Source organism: Enoplosus armatus, chromosome 1 (genome assembly GCF_043641665.1).
Source record: "Enoplosus armatus isolate fEnoArm2 chromosome 1, fEnoArm2.hap1, whole genome shotgun sequence".
Lineage (NCBI taxonomy): Eukaryota > Metazoa > Chordata > Actinopteri > Centrarchiformes > Enoplosidae > Enoplosus > Enoplosus armatus.
The window spans coordinates 13740838-13759603 of NC_092180.1; the positions used below are offsets into that span (position 1 = coordinate 13740838).

The 18766-nt window shown below is 41.9% G+C and overlaps 1 protein-coding gene across 1 annotated transcript; it reads right to left on the bottom strand.

The window, feature by feature from the left end:
• Positions 1 to 1015: 1015 nt before the first annotated feature.
• trim66 (tripartite motif containing 66) lies at positions 1016 to 13997 on the bottom strand. Its single transcript, XM_070906067.1, has 17 exons — positions 13989 to 13997; positions 12871 to 13084; positions 11295 to 11424; positions 10856 to 10972; positions 10543 to 10657; positions 10122 to 10268; positions 9551 to 9668; positions 8398 to 9212; positions 5992 to 6177; positions 5052 to 5181; positions 4869 to 4950; positions 4588 to 4774; positions 3173 to 4071; positions 2930 to 3053; positions 2742 to 2816; positions 1648 to 1800; positions 1016 to 1485 (listed from the first exon to the last, which is right to left on the bottom strand). Exons 1-17 carry the CDS (start codon positions 13995 to 13997, stop codon positions 1249 to 1251), a joined length of 3738 nt encoding a protein of 1245 aa, XP_070762168.1. The 3' UTR covers positions 1016 to 1248.
• Between the last annotated feature and the right edge of the window lie 4769 nt (positions 13998 to 18766).

Consider the following 18766-nt stretch of genomic DNA (forward strand, 5'->3'; position numbering starts at 1 on the left):
CTGTATATTCACTACTCTTGACAATGATCAAGGAGTGCACAGACAATAACTTGTGCAGTAATTACTCTAAATGTCAAGTAAAGTCTACCTTAAGCTGCAGGAAGCAAGTAAAGAATATTTAAAAACAGGAAATGCTCTACGACAGCAGGTATTATAAAATTACATATTTCCTCTCAACAGTGCGGATCTACAAATAGCAAGGAGTTTTATTAATCAACAATACTGAATGATATCAATACCTTACACTCTTATTAAGCCTGAGATATTTGAGTACAACATTTTGCTGAAACACTGGTGGAACAGAGAGGCCACATAATGTATAAACAAACTTAATTTATGGTTAAATGTAAAATAAAAATGTTCTTGGATCGTTTGATCTGGATATTAAATCCTCTAACAAACATGAAAATGAATTTGCCCCGCTGAGCTCTAACACTGGTTATAGTGCCCTCTGCATCACTCTGGTCCAAAAGTCAATAAGATTCACTGCTGCTTTTCAAAACAAAGCTATTGAGACAAATAATTATATCAATAATCAAACCTATGATAATTGCCTGCAATCATTTAGTAGTTAAAATGACAAATATAGTAAAATAAAGTTCTATACAGTTAGACGTGTATACATATGTTTTATGAATATGGTAAATACAGTGTTTACCAATATCAAAGTTTCAAAGTGCTGGGTATAATCAGAGCTATGTTCACCTAAAAAAATCCACTCAATAAAGATGCAAAGTGAGTTCAATAAACATCCAACTACAGCATCCTCTTAATACAAGATAGCATGTAACATTAAGTTATTTTAGGAGCTCTGTAAATACAGTAAGTAAATTCAGGAGCAAATCATCAATGGGCAAAATATTTTATGATACAGTAACAATTACAGCCTCACCTCACTACTATAAGTTTTTTTTAAGGCTGCAAAAGCAAACCAACAATTGTTTGTGAGATATGGTTCCAAATGTGTAGCACATAGTATGTAACTGAACCTTTTTTTAATCGGTATTTACACTCTCTGCTCCTGTGATCTGTTGAAGTCTGCAGGGATGATAATTGCTCCTGCATTTCAAATATTTGAAGTATTGTTTCAATATGTTCAGCTGCCATCAGATGGCAGCACTGTGATATTACTGCAAACCACAAATTAGGGCTACTTTCATATTACAGAATGGAAAAACTGTCACAGCCCCACAGGCCGCTACATAAAAACAGCATTTATGTCCATGGTTGCACTCCATTCACCTCTGGTTAGAAGTTATGTCTCCTTGACTTGAGAGAGTGTCTCCTCTTCCTCTTCCTGTGGCACTGCTCCCTCCTCTCTGGCCAGGGGAAACCACTCTCAGCGGTCCTGTAGGCCTCGTCGTACTCATCGCTGTCAGAGTCGGCCTCAGCCGCGGGGAAAACTCTCTCTGGGAAAACTTCTTTCAGCTTGGAGGTGAAGAAGGCCTCGAGGCTGCTGCCTGCTTGGGCCACCTCAGAGTCAGGCTGTGTGTCAGACAGAGAAAGAGCTTTTACCCTTAGATCAGAGCTGGTGAAGTACTGACTGATGATGACTGATATATGTACAATTTAAACTGGGATTAACTGTGATTATGAGACAAATTGTACACTGAATACACACAAACAGGATATACATTTTTAACTTACATAATTGAACTTTGCACAGTTGCGGAACATGAGATAGACATCAGCAACAAACTGGTCTGGTGAGTTATAATGTCGGGTATTCCTCTTGTTGAGTTTGGCCCTGATCACAGACAGGTCCATAGGCCTCTTAATGATCTGGTAGTAATGACGAGCCTGCGTGAAAAAGCAGTGACATTTAAGACCATTTAAGATCAAATCTTCCCACCTACTTCCCTTTAACTCATTCCAATGTAATTACCTTATCACTCTTTCTGCATTAAAATGCATCAGATTAATGTTCCATAGATTACATTATTATGTATATCTGTGACAAATAGGGCAGAATCTATGGGTGGGGTACTTGCTGAACAACAGAATCTTAATCTAAATCAGGCAATCATAGTTTCTCCTCAGGATAAAATATGCTCACACAATGATGAGTCAGCAATGAACTTACAAACAGTAGTCTTGATAGTGTCTTAGATTAACAACAGCACCAATTTTAACTGCACTGGACTCAAGAATATCAATATTAAAAGTACCATGTGGAGTTTTTGACCACTAGCAGCACTATCATGCAATGTTTGTATCTCATGCATGCTCACGAGGATGCACATGCATGCATGTGAGCACACAGTGATGCTACACACTTTTCTGCCAATAGTTTAAAGCTGTTCCACTGATTGACAGTGGGCAAGGGTAACACACCAAGAAACGCTGCACTGCACCAGAGAAGGCAGAGAAGAAGAAAAGACTGCTAGCAGATGTAAACATGCATATTAACAATGCCTTAAAGTAATTTAAAAGTAATCTTTGCAAATGTTTAATGAGGAAGGAAATGCATTAAAGACATCTGTCAGGCCTCAAGGATATACTCATGGTGTTTTGGTAAGAAAGACTGAATGTGAACATAACTTTGTTACAAAAGAACTCCATGGGGTACCTTTAAACCCCCCCAAACCCGGACAAACAAAGTGTTTATGTATGCTGCAACATGAGGAAAACTCTTTATGATGCTACTGTGTTCCTGTAAGTACAATGAAAAATGAATGATATGGTTAAAAATGAGTTGGCCTTTACTGTGACTGGACTGTGAGAAAAGGGTGATCACTCACAAGTGGACTGACGGGCTCGTGGAAGGGAGCACTCAGGATGTTACTGAGGATCAGCAGAGTCAGCCGCTCACATTTCTACAAACAGTCAAAGATGAAAGACAAAGGTTATAAATGCAGGAAAAGGAACACAATCACACAAAACACAGACCACCATCATTATTAATAATGCAGCTAATGAAATGACCTACTCTCTGGTCACATGCCGGGAGTCCGTGTGCCAATGTGTGTTCTCCAGATGTTCTCTCATTCTCACAGTCGTACTCAACCTCTGGCTGCACAACATCTCTGCAAAGGCTGCACACCCAGTCGCCTCTGAACAGGAAACAGCATCAGGTTAACAATAACAGCTCCAAATAAACAGTTCAATAGGAGGTGAGAGGATAATGTTGAATGTGCTGTATACATGTCAGGTTATAGTATAAGAAGCTTACGAGGGGAAGCTTAGCAGAGACGGGATGTGGCAAGACAGATGAAAGACTTTTGGACAGCGGTCACAGCACAGCAGGTCTCCTCCAATCAGACACACAGCACAGAAGTCCTCACTCTCTATCTCTGCATTGTCCTCGTCCGGCTGGACTTCCTCTGTGCCTCTTTGAGCGACAGGGTTTGCAATCAGAAGCGGCCTCTGAGCAGGACCAATGTGGGACTCCTCTTCCAGGTCAGAGCGAAGCGGTTGCGGGTCGTCAGCTGTCAGTTCAGGTTCAGAGTCGACGTCGAGCTCAGACTCCGCAGAGCCCTGAGAGTCTTGAGGCTGGTCGGATACAACGTCAGAGTCGGTCTCTGCCTGAAATATGGGATCATATTCAGGCTGCACGTCTGACTCTGTTTCCGCATCAGCGTCCAGCCCCTGGCCGTCCTCTGATCCTGCTCCTGCATCTGATTCTGGGTCTGCCTCATATTCAAGACTTGGCTCTGAATCCCCTGCGATATCAGTTTCACTGCAGAGCCCCATCGCTCCTGCAGCCACTGATTCCTCCACAACCACACATTCAAGTTCAGTCTCAGATGAAGACTCTGCATTTGGGTCAGAATCTGGTGATGCATATGAGTCCAGCTGTGGGTCTACATCGGCCCAAGAAATAACCGCGTCTTCTGAGACGGATCTGGGATCAGAGTCAGAGTCCAGATCCAGTGCAGAGTAACTCTGTGGCACATATTTGGGGTCAACGGATGGCAGCGTGGATGCTTTACGAGAGCTGTTTGTCCCTCGGCTGTCAAACTCACGGGTGGTCGAGTGTGTGGTAGAGTGATTATGGTTCTGGCGCTCTGCATATGGTGGCGCTGTGAGTGAGCGGGTGGCCCTCGTGGTCTCAGAGCCTCCAGCCATCCCCTGTGTTTACAACACAAGAGAGAAGAAAAGATGTCTTGCACGATTTTTCATATTGGCTGTTGAATTCAACATCATTTTAACAGCATGTTAACGAGAACCTCTAGTGATTTTTAAGATTTATTACATGAAATAATAATTAGTAGCTTTCGTTCCAACACCACATCAAACAAATTACATAATGTAGATCATGTATAAGCTCTGAAACTCTGTAGGTACACAACACAGTGTTGTTACAATACCAACACAATACTTTTGAGACATTACTTCTTAAGTTCTCAAATGTTAAATGTAAATTTTAAGTGCGTAAACAAGAACTTGACTTCATACTTTTAGATGTTTAGTACAGTCACCTTTCGGTTGGCATCCAAAAAGTATTGACGTTCAAAACTCAACCTTATTCCAGACAAGGTGAATAATATGGCGTCATATCACTTAAAAGCACATTTTGGCGTGGGTAAAAATATAAATATACATTTTTATCCTGTAATGTTTCTACTGCTGTGAAAGTAGACATACTTCAGGTGCTGCATCGTGCCAGAGTCTCTGCTGCAGGAGAGTTTGGCTCTTCTCCGTCCCGCTGGCGGGTAAAGGGTCGCTCTGCCGTCGTCCATGTGGGGGGAGTTGAGATACGAGTATTTTGAGACGCTCTAAGCAAACCACAGGAACCCTGGGCCTCCCTGAGTCCTTCTGAACATCTCTGTTACTTTAGAGGCAAGTAGAGAATGAATGATTAAAACTAAACCTTATTTTCATGATTTGTACATGGACAGATGTTTGGCTTGACAGCTGTTACACACCTGTTGTAGCCAGTTCTTGACACCATGCATTTCTCCTTGGCCTCATAATCAATCTCCTCATTTACGTAACAAAAAGAATGATCTAAAAAAAGAGAGAGATGGTGAGCATGTTTTCACAAACTATGTATTTTTGTTAATTTGTGGCTATAAGAAACAAGATGATAACGTAGTATTTTCCAGCACCTGGCTCTGTCTTATAGGACAGTAGAGGAGATCGGTGGCCTCTGGAGGGGACTGTGTCAGATGAAGTTTCCTTGACAACACAAAGCACCCCATCTGAAGCTCTCCTCTGTCTGGGATCCATACTGACATACTGAGAACAAAACAAACTTTATGTTTAACTTCAATAACAGAGGAAAAACAGCCTTATTAGGCTTTATTTGTCCAAACTGACGGGGGAGGTATAGATTCATAGCAGAAGATCATTTTTAAAAGAATACTCCATCAATTTAGCATTGCACTCCTATCACATGATCAGACTCTCAATTGAGAGTATTTTTCAAAAAATCCACACATTCTTCTTCATTACCCACAATTCAACTTGAATGGCAACAGATCGGTCGAAGATTCGGGTGTGTTATGCCATAGTACCCCCGAAGACATTACAGACTGTAATGTGTAAAATTGACACTATTCCCCTTTAACATGGAGGAGAAGTCCTCAAGGTCCATGACTGCTGAGCAACTCCATCTGCTGATAAAGATCATGTGATATGATGGAAAGCTCCAGAACAGCTACTAAATGAATATTGTGGTGAGATTGTTTTCTCAAAACAAGCAACCTGAAGGCGTGGCTTTGGGCTCTGGGAAGCTCTGATGGACATTGTTTCGCTATTTTCTGACATTTTATAAACCAAACGATTAATCGAATAGTCTAGAAAATAATCTGCAGACTAATCAACAAAGAAAATAGTAGTTTGTTGGAGCCCTAAAACAAAGTAATGTATTCATTTTTCAGTGGAACTGTGTTTGACAGGATAAAATTGTTCTGTTATTACGATTCCTTTGCAATGCCAGAGCTCACATGTGGAAAGGGCACACCACGGCAGTCATCACCTCTATTCTATCTGACAGCTGAGCTTCACTTCCTCCCCATGTGTGATTATATTCTGGTACAGGGTTACCTTATTTGCAGTGCATCCTGTGGGCCTTTCAGTGTAAGGGCTGGTGGACGGGGCTGCCAGTTCCGCCGGGATGCTCTGGGAGCGTCTCTCCCTCCTCGTGCACACTGAGCTAGGGCTGAGCCTGCTGCTCTGCACGTCAGATACACACTCGTGGGCTGTCACAGACACCTCCAGGGATGTGGATCTCTGTCAGAAACACAAACATACAAAAACTGAGCGGGGATATCAAGCTGCATCACATGCACAGGCGTCCCTGTTCACGCCATTAACAGAGAGGAGAGAAAAGGAGTGGGATGTGTGCAGTGGAGTGCAGTGCAACCTTGAGTGTCACACAAGCATACACTAAGTGAACAAAAACATAATTCAGAGCCTATTCTGGGACTAATTCAAAACAACTCAATCCTTACAAACATGGAAAATGGCCCACACAGCTGCATATATTACTGTTATCATACAGGCAATGAAAGGTTTGGTTACAGCACCAATTATCATATGTAAATTCACTATCAGGGGTGCAGTGTGGCCCTTTGATTAAACCAGAACAGCAAATCACTCACTACCACTCTCTCCTTCTCTTTTATATTACAATTCAACTAATGCAAGTGTCCCGAAAAGCTCCTTTAAACACCTCCGCTGTGTCTTCAGCTAATAAGAGCAGGAGGGCTGACATATCATTTAATGGCACGTTTTTGGTTGTTTTTTTTAACACGTTCTTCTTTCCTCTTTTTTTCTCTTTCTAGTGCACCATCATACATATTCAGGCCAGGCTGCCACCGAGCATGTGCTCCTAAGTATCATGCGATTAAAACACTTACCTGATCCATGCCCCTTGGGAGAGGTATGCAGGATTCAGACTGTGGAGGAAAATAGACTATAATCCTTCTCTCTGGAACGATTGGGGGGGTGGGTGTAGCAATTTATCGCAGAGTGCAAACCACAACTGAAATCAAACTGGCAGCACTCTCTATTCCCTTAGTGACTCATTAATGACAGGTTAAGTACATAAATGACTGCGCCCAAGTGGTTTTATGTCGTTTTTCAGATGCCATGACTTAAAAAAATGCAAATATAATACATCTTTGTGTAGCACTGCAAGAGAATTTTTTAGAGAGGTGATTATGTGGGTGCTCAAACCTCTGGCATCAAGTGTGATTATGATGAACAGTGCTCTCCCGGTTTTGGGATGCATTGCTGTGAACAGCTCAGCTTTAATTGTCAGAGCAGCTCTTTGTTTTCCCGTCATCCTTTCTTCATAAAAGCAGGAACACTTTTCTGTGGCACCATCTGTTTTCAGGCTAGCTGTCAGCTGTGGGAAGTGATCATTTTGGCATCAAAATAAAGTGCTGCTTTAGTTTCAGTCGTTTACAGATTTTAATTAAAACTGCACTGCCTCGATTTCCACACTCCCTTAAACTTCAGCATTTAAGAAAATATACAATAACATCTTACCATATGTAAAACATTTTTCCAACTGGTTTTTGATTTGCCTTAAATGTCACTACATGATAACATTTCTGAATCAGGCTTTTTTGCCTTTGTCGTTTGTTCTTTGTGTTTGTCTGTTTTAACACCTGTGTTTTATCGTAAATAGGGCCGACTCTGACAAACACATTGTGGTTTTTAAGAGGTGTGTGTAAGCAGCGTTGGGTGGTTGACCATGTCATGAGTTGTGTGTTGGGCTCAAATTAGTATGAGGCCATAGAAACCTTGCAAAACCATGTGTGAAACGAAAACCCAAAACTGACAGTAGCTCAGAAACAAATGCATCAAATTTTCATGCCATGGTCACAACAATGTTGCTTCACTACGACTATCACTTTATGAAACTGATTCCAACCAGAACAATTTAGTAGTTTTATAGTATTACTGACCGATATTGGCTAATCACAAATATATTACTATTGCTGTCAATGTTGGCAGATATGTAAAAAGTTTTACAGGCGACAAAGTTATTCCTTATTTTTCATGAGACAAGACAAGTTAGTTTTTGAATGTAATATGTAATACATTTTTTCCCTGCGTCAAGTGTAATGTGGGAAACTTTAAACAGGCTATAATTGATGCTTAAATTGAGTCAATGCTCATGCTTAATTGCTATGCTAATGTTCATTTTTGTGCATTTGTGCATGTGACATATAAAAGTTACTGTATGGTCAAGTGAGTCAAACGTATTTTGTATTGTGTGATATGATCAAAAGCTCCAGAACAGCTAATGAGTGAACCTTGTGGTGAGATCAAATGTCATCGGCTGTTTTCAAGGTCAAGAATCAACTGAATTAATATATTTTTGTTGTATTAGTATTTTTAGTTTTAGTTATTGATTATAATGATTTAATTCTCAGAGAAGTTGTTTCAGTGCAGATCTTTACCAGATTAAAGGGATCCTTGCTATTTTAATGCTCTCACCCTGCCATCTCTGTGGTCTCTGAGCGTCAGTGCGGGTCTGTCCCTCTGCTGCTCTTTTCTCAGCTCTGCTGCTGGAGGGACACGGAGCTGCTGATGCTGCTGTTGGACAGAACTGTCCTGCTGCAGCTCCTCACCCAGCAGCTCTCTGCTTTCGACCCCCGCTGTTTGTCCACGAGCCACCTCCAGTCTGCGTCTCTCCTCCCAGCTCTCTTCAATCACCGCATCTTTGTCCACAGCTGTGTGGCTGAGATCCTGCTGCAGAGCTGTGCTGGTCGACAGCTTCCCCTGCTGACACTGGCCTGGCCTGCTGCGATCTGCGCATGGCTGAGCCTGGCTGTCTGGAAGAGCTTCTCTCTGGTGTTGGTGATAGAGATAAGATTTCGTTTGAGGCTGGGGCTGAGAGGCAGTAGCTTGTGGCTGGGATGTAGATCCTCGACTGCAGTTGAGCTGGATGGGTCCCATGATTGGGACAGGCGATGAAATGGGAGGACGTTGCGTCGAGCTGTCCCATCGCCTCTGGAGCTGCTGGCTCTGGTGTAAGGAGGCAGAGATAAGGGCAGGCTGGACACAGCTGGAGTTATACAGTGTGGCTTCTAGCTGGGTTTTGTCCAGACTGGACAGATCTGGCTGAGAGGGAATGCCGTGCAGGCAACACATCTGGGGCTCACAGCAGGCCTGATACCCACAGCCCGACTCTCGTCCTCTGTGACACACAGACGGCAGAGCCAAGCAGGTGATGGGCTGAGGCCTGAGGATACTGGAGCAGGCCAAGGCCTGAGGATACGTGCAGTTTCCCCCTTCAACAGTCAGCTGACCTGCAGACCAACAGAGTCACATTAAGAGCTCTGTCCAAAAATTTGGTCATATATATATATAAACTTGATATACATTAAAACATACAATGATTTCTTTTAACTATTTAGTAGAAACTTATTTTGAATAATAAAGTATCTTCTTTTGCAAAAGAAAAAGTATGATAGTGGTACATATAGTTATGTATATAATATTTTTCAAAAAGTTTTAGCAAACTGAATCTTGTCATGCAAAAAAATCATCATCTAATGGATGTTTAGTGTGGGCTTATTTTAAGAAAAATATATTTAACTTGTAATACTGTATTATAACCATCTTGCTTCAATAACATCCATTTTACCTAAAGAGGAAACCTGCTTCGTCCAGTAACTAGCATCCCAGTTGAATTTGATCTTGACAGGACTCCAAGAGTCTGAGAGGAGTGACGGCTCCAGCAGTTGCTGCATCTGGAGTGAAATCTGAAAGAAGAATATATATTCTATACATTAAAAAAACAAGAACCATTTTGCAAACTCAATTGTCGTCACTGATTTCCAAAGTAAAATTACAGAAAGTAAAGGTCAGTCAAAGACAGATAATGCTGAAAGGACAATTTTTATATTTGAAACCCAAGCTGCTGGAAATAAGATGCCATTAATGCAAATCTCATGGCTTACTGTAACAAAGCTCCTCCAGAAACACAGAAACACATTGTACAACTGTTGCTGAGTAGTACTTTGAGAAACTAGTGAACTTTACATGTATGATCGTTGGAGTTCCCCTTTAAAATACAAAGAGGGAGATTTCAAATAAAAAAAGAGGAATCAAACATGTTATTCTGCTTCCTCACAGAAATTAATTACTTCCTCCTCATAGGTCTGTATGTGTTACAATAAGTCAGTGGACATCTGCTGGCCGTCCTGTCAGCGTACCAGAGCCCTGCTGAAGAGCACCGGGCCTCTGCAGTGGTGGGTCGTAGCCCAGGTGACGAACTTCTGAACATGGTCCAGCTGGCCACACATCTCTATTGCCCCCTGCAGCTGGTCCTCCAGACGCTGCTGGAAGTCCTCGGAGATTTTCTGTAAAGACACCCATAAAAATGCGTCCAGTTAGGTGTAATTGCTGGCACACACACAGAGAGTCATGGCTGGACTGTGGGCTAAATCAGTGGCTCTGTTTTTTTGACAGATGTAGTTCCTGAGATGTTGGATTAAGCAGCTTTGGGATATTATTATGGGTTCTTGTTTGCTTGCTTTCAGGACTGATTACATCACGGCGGTTACTTATTCTTTGCATGTAGATTTGCAGCAGGCTGAACGATAAGAAGGAAAGAGAAAGAGAGAAAGTAATTACCTCCAGTTGCTCTATTAATAGGTTAGCTCGTTTGTTAAGCTCGTTCATCATAATCATCTTTGCCATTTTAATCTGGTTCTCTGCCTTCCTGTGCGCAATCTTTACTCCATGAAGTCTGCAGAGACAGAAAGGAGAAAATAAATGTCTCAGTCCCGGCAGAAAAATCACAAATGCAGAAGACGAAAGCTGCATTTCAGACATTAATTTATGCATTAGCTTGCTATATTTCACACTATTAAATTATTGACCATTTGTGGCAGAAGTTGCTCAGACTTGGGGCCGTGATTATGATTCTGCACGAGTCTAAACCAACCTGTCCTCTATCTGTTTAGCACTGTTCTCCACTGCAGACCTCCTCTCTTCCACCTGCACCATCAGGCTCCCAAACAGCCACTGCTGATCCTGTAGGGCCTTCCCGATCTGCACCACCCTGAACACGTGAGAGATCACAGCAACGAAAGAAAGTTCACCAATTTATTCTTCGGGCACGAAGAACACCAGAATTAAATTTGTTTCCCCTGGGGACAAAACATTATGCAGGTGACCTTAGAGGCAGCTACTGTACTGAAACATCACAGGAAACAAAACCGTATGAATACCTAATAGGTATCAGGCAGGCCAAGGATAGTGTATGCAGATACACATGATAAAAGTGACAAGGCAGTTAAAGAGAGTTGTTGCTCAGAGGAAGTTTTTAACCTGCGGTTAGCCCTTCTCTGCAGTGTCCTTGTGCTGTGTATCTGAGGACTGACCTGTGGTTTTTGTGGGAGGACAGGTGACAGCTGCTACAGCACAGAAGGTCACATGACTCGCAAAACAGCTCCAAGGGCTCCTGTCTGTGAGAGTGGCACATGAGGAGGGAACAAGGATACGACCCCGGGCCTAAAGGACAGACGGAGGGAGGAGGGAAGAGAGAGAGGGGAGTGAGAGGGGAGAGAGCATTAGCAACAGCTAGAGGAGGCCCATCACTGTGTACACAGTATGTGGAGAGAATAAACACCAACAGGGAGTTTTAATAACTTAAAAGTTATCAAATGATCAGCAAAGCAACTATTTTAAGCGCTTTAAAGTGAGCCACAACAAACTAATATATAACTATAAAAGTAAAAGTCACATAACTGGAGTCTAAAGTTCTTTACAATGTTCTGTAAAATACACAGCATCTAATTTTGAGAGCAAAGAAAAAACGTTTTTTTCTTCTGCTGACGTGTGCTCTGAATGTGTTGTGTTTTTAAGCTGGGCTATATTTTGGCCAATAAACAGCTAAGCTAACTGGCTGCTGGCCTTAGCTACATGTTTACCATACAGACAAGCGAGTGGTATCAATTTTATCAGGTAGAAATTTTGGTTTGCTTAAATTGAAACAAATGGACTATTTTTGACTATCATTAGACCCTTGCAAGGGATTTGGGGATTGCAGGATTTATTTGTTGGACTCGTATTAGAAGATGAGGAGACATTTTTTAAGGTTTCAGTTGTATATTCTATAGATTATTTTCGGGATTAAAAAGTAAACTGTGATGAGTTATATTGGCATGTAATATTAAAACTGTGCACTTTGACAATAATACTAAATAGGTTGCAAGTTGAGGTTGCAGTGAGACACATGAAACAGCTGCACACACACACTCAAAACTATTTCTCACACATTTCTAAATAGGTCACTGTAGAAACTGTTGGCTCACAGAACATCTATCTAACAATAGCTGGGTAAGGCTAATGAACGCAGCCCTACTGCTCTCTGCTGGCCGCCTCACCTCAGCCAACACCCCTCCTGCCTGCACATCAACACAGATCTCTGTGGTAGAGAGCTGAGCATCACCCCATGTGCATCAACCCGATCTGACTGACCACATCCTGTCTGTCAGCGCAGTCACACAGCTTTTCTCACAAGTACACAAACAAAGACAGGAGTACTCCCACATCACAATGAAGGTGTTTAGGACTTGCTCGTTATGATTTGACAACTTGTGAGATGCAGACCTGCAAAAGCAGCTGGCAACAAAGCTGCCAGGCACATTTGAGGGTCTTTAAATAGCAACACACTAATATTAGCAAAAATGAAATCATCCGAGCGCTTTAGAATCTGGGCCACATGTAAAAGAGAGGTGTAATAAAACACAGGGATCTCCAGGAACTATTATCAACCATCGCCGTCATGCATTATTCATTGCATTGGTTCCTACTGAGACATGATTAACAAACAAACAGAGCACCAGAGGGAAAACAAAGAAGCCAAAACAGACTTTCACACGAGAGAGAGGCAGACTCACTAATAATCTGTCATACTGGCCTGGAAGAAAGTCTTGAAATACATAAATATCTTACCTTGTCCAGTCGGAGGCAGGGAGCTAGAGCCTCTCTGGTGCAGGTCAGGACACTGGGTGGCACTGGGCCTCTGTTGTTGGTGCAGATCTGTGTACTGGGAAGTGTTGGCGGCTCTCTGATGCTGATGCATGTCTGTGCACTGGTAACACAACCACTTGTTGCAGAGAATACACAGGCTCTGTGCAAGCGTCGGCTCTGAACACTCAGAGCAGCTCTGAAAGACACGTTTAAAATATACAGTGAACACACTCTCTCTCTCACACACACACACACACACACACACATACAGGCCCTTGTGATAAAAAGACGAGGTGGCATATGTCAGAAACATTTGTGTTGCCATTCTACTTCGGGCTAAATCACACTTTCAGGAGTTGTTATTTGCTCTCATGCTTGCAAATGCCTCGGAGACTTCAGAAGAATATGAGTGAAAACAAACCTGCGCTTGAGAATAATCTGTGTCATCATTTATAAATGGATTTAATTTTCCAGCCATCAGCATTTAAACATTATGATGTACGCAAACGTTAAAAAGGAAAGAAATAAAATCTGTTAAAATAAGGATTTGGCAATTTTATCATCAATAAACACGATAAAACTTCTCTAAGTCCCTTGTGTTGACATCTGATTTTGTTTCACATATAAACAAATAAAAGAGCATGAAAGCTGTCAACAGAAATCTAGTAAGATGATGCATACACACACACACACACACACACACACACACACACACACACACACACACACTATTTTCACCTAAGTAACACTTTATAAATCCCTGTGGGGACATTCATCCTCTGCAGTGGACCCTTGCAACCAATTAGGAGCAGTGAACAGCGCCTCAGGACCAAACCCATTTGTAAAACCCTGTTCCTGGGCCAAAGGCAATGGCAGGGGTATTCCTAATATTAATATCATAATTGATATCAAACATAGGAAGCATGCAAACTCTACGCAGAAAGGCCCCGAATGCCCTAAAGGAGTTCAATCAAAGTATCAACAGTGCAAACTCAGAAACTGCTGCACAAAAAGAAACAACCATCTATCTCTAGCTGTGTCAGAAAAGCATACATTTGTTAAAATCAAGACAGGAAACAATGCTGAAACAAGCACCTTACCTTCTCCATTTCAGTGCTTTGAGAGTGGAGCTGTTGCCTGCTGAGCGGGAGGGAGAGGAGAGGAGAGGAGAGCGAGCAGCCTGACGCCTCAGCAGCAAGAAACACTGAGGCTTCTACCTGAGGCAGGAAGCAGCGTGCACCGAGAGGTGGCCCCAGAGGAGACGGCTTACATGACAGCCTCACTGTGCTCTCTCCTCCCCCAGTTCATCCATGTGTGGGACCCAAGCCTCACTGCAGCAGAGGAGAGGAGTGTCACATTCAAATTCATCCCCTGCTCGCTGGCACAGCCACCAAAAGAGAGAGAAAATCTAATCCTTTTTCTTAAATAAGCCTGTGCATAATAATTGGGAATTAGGGAGATAAGATAATTATTTTTTTGTAGGGCAAAATATCCCCGGAAGCCCTTTCCAAAATGGAGGAAGGAAGACCAAGTGACCTACAATGAGGAAGGAGGGAGAAATTGTACTGTAAGCAACTTTTATTGTTTTGGAGCAGGCAGCGTAAGGCAGGATTAGGTGATGTGAGGCGTAGGTTGTGTCGGGCTATGTCGGGCCGGGCTAGGATGGGACAGTCGTGGCCTCCTTCCCTCTATCAGCGCGAGGAGGGGACAGGTCCCAGTGGAGCTATACACTAACGTAGCGCACCAAAACCGGGTCAGGCTCTGATAAGCTCCAGATGGGACTAGGATACACTCATGCAATTCCTTCTAACACTGTGAAATCAATTAAGATTTTAAGTCAGCATGTCAGAGAACATGTACAGCACACACCGTGAGAGGAAAGCAAAGGAGCTAAACTGCAGATGAAGAAGAAGAAAGACACAGAGGGGATAATACTCTGACAGTATATCTTCAAAAGAAACAGCAGCGTGACAATATGAAAGTTGAAAAGGGGAAATGGGGAACAGGGTGTTGTTGAAAGCAATCGAAACTTAAAACAAACACTCGCCATCAAATATAGCCCAGCATCAAACCGCTGTCACATCTGGAGCTGTGAGCAAGTCTGCCTAACAACAACCCCTGCAGCCTGACCTACAAATCTGACAACTTTCTCATCCTTGGGTGCTTCAGTGGGGAGCTCAGAGCACTCCCATTCCCCATTGTGCGCTCAAAGACCCAATTTGAAACACAATTAGTCAGTCGTAGTACGCCCTGCCTCTCGCTCACTCAGCTCTGTGGCATTTTCACACTGTGCACTTGCCTTCACTGCACCTTTACATTTATCTTTCAAACTGAAACCTCCCGCCAGCTTCCCCACCCTGCTAAGTGAAGCTGGCACTAGATACGCATGCCATCTCCAGAGACGTCACCATAATAGAAACCTGCGCAGTGATCTCTCCCTTGAAAGCACCCCCACCCCCCTTCCATGTAACATCTATTAACACTGAGGTGATGAGATCACAGCGAAGGCAGGATTATCTTCCACCACTCTTCAGTTATTAAGCCATTTTACTATTTCTGTCCTCAACTTACTGAACAACTTACTCTCTGTTCAGCAAGGAAATCCATCAACAGGAGAGAAACATCTTCACTTGCCCTCTGTTTAAAAAATCCTGTATATCAAAAAATAACAGAACAATGTAAATCATTTGAGAAGCCCCTGTAGGAGTTCTCCTTGGTTAAAAAGTCAGCTTCAGTTGCTGCCACTTCACAAAGAAACAACATTGTTAAGAGATATCTGCCCCATTATGTTTATCTCCTCATCACAGGGTGTTTGAACGGCTTCAGCTGATGAGATCTCATCATGTGCCTCCTGTCAAACGGTTTACTTTCTGTTTGCTGTGACACCTCACTCTTGTGCACACAGTTTTCTTTCATCTTAAAACGTCCTTTAAAACCACCCTCATTATTTACTTTAAAGGGCCATTAATACATTTCTGGCCGCTAGTTGTGGCAAACTCAGTAAAATATTGCCTATTATTCATACACAACAGATGTAATTATTTTATGACAATGGACAGGCAGCACACGTTGGGTTTGGAAACGAGGTTATTGAGAGCAGTGAGACTCAATGTGTGTGAGCCATAAATCCAAAACAATGAGCTAAAATGGCCAAACAGATCCATAAAGAATTAGAGTTGGTTAATATTTCTCTGTCGGTCTGTTACTGTGGGCGATCCTTTTCAAATGACATGTAGTCATTTAATTCAATATTAATATAAACATTATATTGATTATTGCAGCTTAACAGCATTTAATTTACAGTAGTTGGCCAAACTGTAGGATCTAATGTTTATCTAAAAATAAATAAATAAATAAATAAACAAATTGTGCAATAACACCTCTGTTTATTTTAAATCTTATATGCAAAATCTAAAATATTGTATTGCAATTTGTAAGCCAGATTGCAACGAGCAATATTAAGTAAAACAACATGGTGCAGCCCGAGGCTGTAGCTACTGCAGCACTGAGGACACTGAGGGCAAGTCTGCTATTGTTTCTGAGAGTTTCTGGGTTTCAAACGACCTCAAGATGAATTACATCCCCTAATTAATTCTCAAATTATGAGCTGAAGGCTGACTGATGGTTTTACACTAAATATCTTAAAATTCACATTCACACAGTTTTCGGCAAATAAAATGAAATCTAGTTAAGGGCCTTAATATTTCACCACAAGAAAAGGCTCTGAAACAGCATTTAGAGAGACATTCATTTCATCAGTGGGTGGGGTTGCACTGAGAATTTGGATGAGAACTTGTTATTTCTAAAAATCCTTGTTACAGCCCTGGTGCAGCCATAATTTATGGTAATGTCTAAGTCAAGTCAAATTTTATTTATACAGCATAAAATATATACAAATAAAAAAAGACCCTTTATTTGGATATGGAAAAACTCCCCCAAAACTTTGAATTAAATAGGGTTTTCCCCACATTATACCTATTACATTTCATACCTTTTTCCCCTCTTGTAGTGAAGTTAAAAGGGAGCTTTAACTTCACAACAAACACAAAAAACAACATACTGAGTTGGTGGTGTTACTATCTGTGGCCTGGTATTTAGAGTACACTATGTCACTGTGGAACAACAAACCCCTGTTTGAATATTACACTGAAGTCATGGGGAAACTACAATTAAGTATAAGTATAGTTTTGTGTTTTATTTCTCACTGTACAAAGCTGTGGGAATTTGGGACTTCCAGTGATTTTCCTTATGGCATCTTACACGTTTGGCTACCTGCTCCATCTGTTCCTGAACGTGTCAGTCTGACAGCTCTTTATTAACGCGCCTCCGCTTAATAACAACGAGCACGCCAGTCAAACTGCAGAGCGCCAGCCCCCGCATCCTCCGCCTGCCTCTGCATTAGCAGCAGCCTCACCTCCAGCGCATCACTGAGCGTGATATTGTTTTTTAGAAAGTGCGCATGAGATTACGCCCCTATCACGGCATCATGGTGCAATCCTCAACACAACAGGGGGACAACAGGAGTCAGCACGCGGTTCGTTTGGCGCACAGAGAAGCTAGAAACTGTGTCTGTGTACAAATTAATTCCGCTCATTAAGTGCGCAGCTCATGCAAAGCATCCTGTCAGGTAAACATCAGTGTGTGCGCGTGTGAGGATGTCAGAGTGCTGTTCTCAGTCCAGTGCAAACGAGACTGTCTGCCGAGCGACTCAACTTCTGTCGGCCTGTCAGTCATGTCAGGTGTGCTGCAGCATGTGTCTGTCCGAAGCGCGAGAGGTTTTTTTTTTACCTTGACCCGTGCATCTCCGAGTGTCGGTCCCCCCCCATCGGATGTCGCTCTTTAGACCGGACAAAATTTGGGGGATTCCAAGTCTCGCAGTTAATCGTGAGATTTTATACTCGTTCTCATGCAATACTTCTGACGTTTCTCAAAGCTGTAGCGTGATGAAAGTTCAGAGGGACGACATCACGGTAACACCGCTGCTGCTCAGTGATGGAGGAAGTATTCACACACAATGTGAAAATCAGGAATTTTACCTGAGTAATCATGCACACAAGTATTATCAGTACTTAAATCTTCAAGTACAAGTAATCATGCTGCAGAATAATCCCTATCAGTATTATTTATTATCTGTATTATTGGACTATTAGGCTACTGCTTTCACATTTAAGCAGCATTTAAATGTGGTAGTTAAGCTGAATATGTCATATACTGTTTGGCAGTGTAAAGTCAAGTGGGCTATATCAAGTAAAGTACCTTAAAAAATGTAATTGGGTACAATTCCTGATACCTTCCACCAGATCAGTCTCAACTCAATCAAATCAGACATGAACATCAACTAGCCTTCATGTATGATTCAGACATACAAATAACGGTCATATTTCAATACAGCTTTAAAACAAAAAGTCTATGTATTTTATAGTGGAATCAAATCACAGGATATTTAAAACAGCTGAAATCAGCCTGTCAGGTGGGGAAAGTATAAAATTTTCCTGAGTTAAAGTACCAAACACCACCATGTACAATTATTCTCATTAAAAAAACAGCATTCAAACATTTTCTTAGGCATATTAAAGCAGTGGCAATAAAATATCCTAAAGTAACAGAACTCACTCTGTTACTCCGCTTCATGGTGTTAAATTATTGGTGCATTAACCTGCAATAAGTCTTTTAATGTAGCATGTGGTCCAGTATCACCACCAAATGTACTGTGCTGCTGGGTTGCAATGCTTATATCTTCTGTATGTAAATTCTTAATATGTAAAGCAATAGCCATCAGATAAACATAGTGGAGTAAAAGTACAAAATCTGAATATAAAATATAAAAAATCAAATCAAGTACTACTACCTTGAAATGTGACATGACTCATTTTTAAAA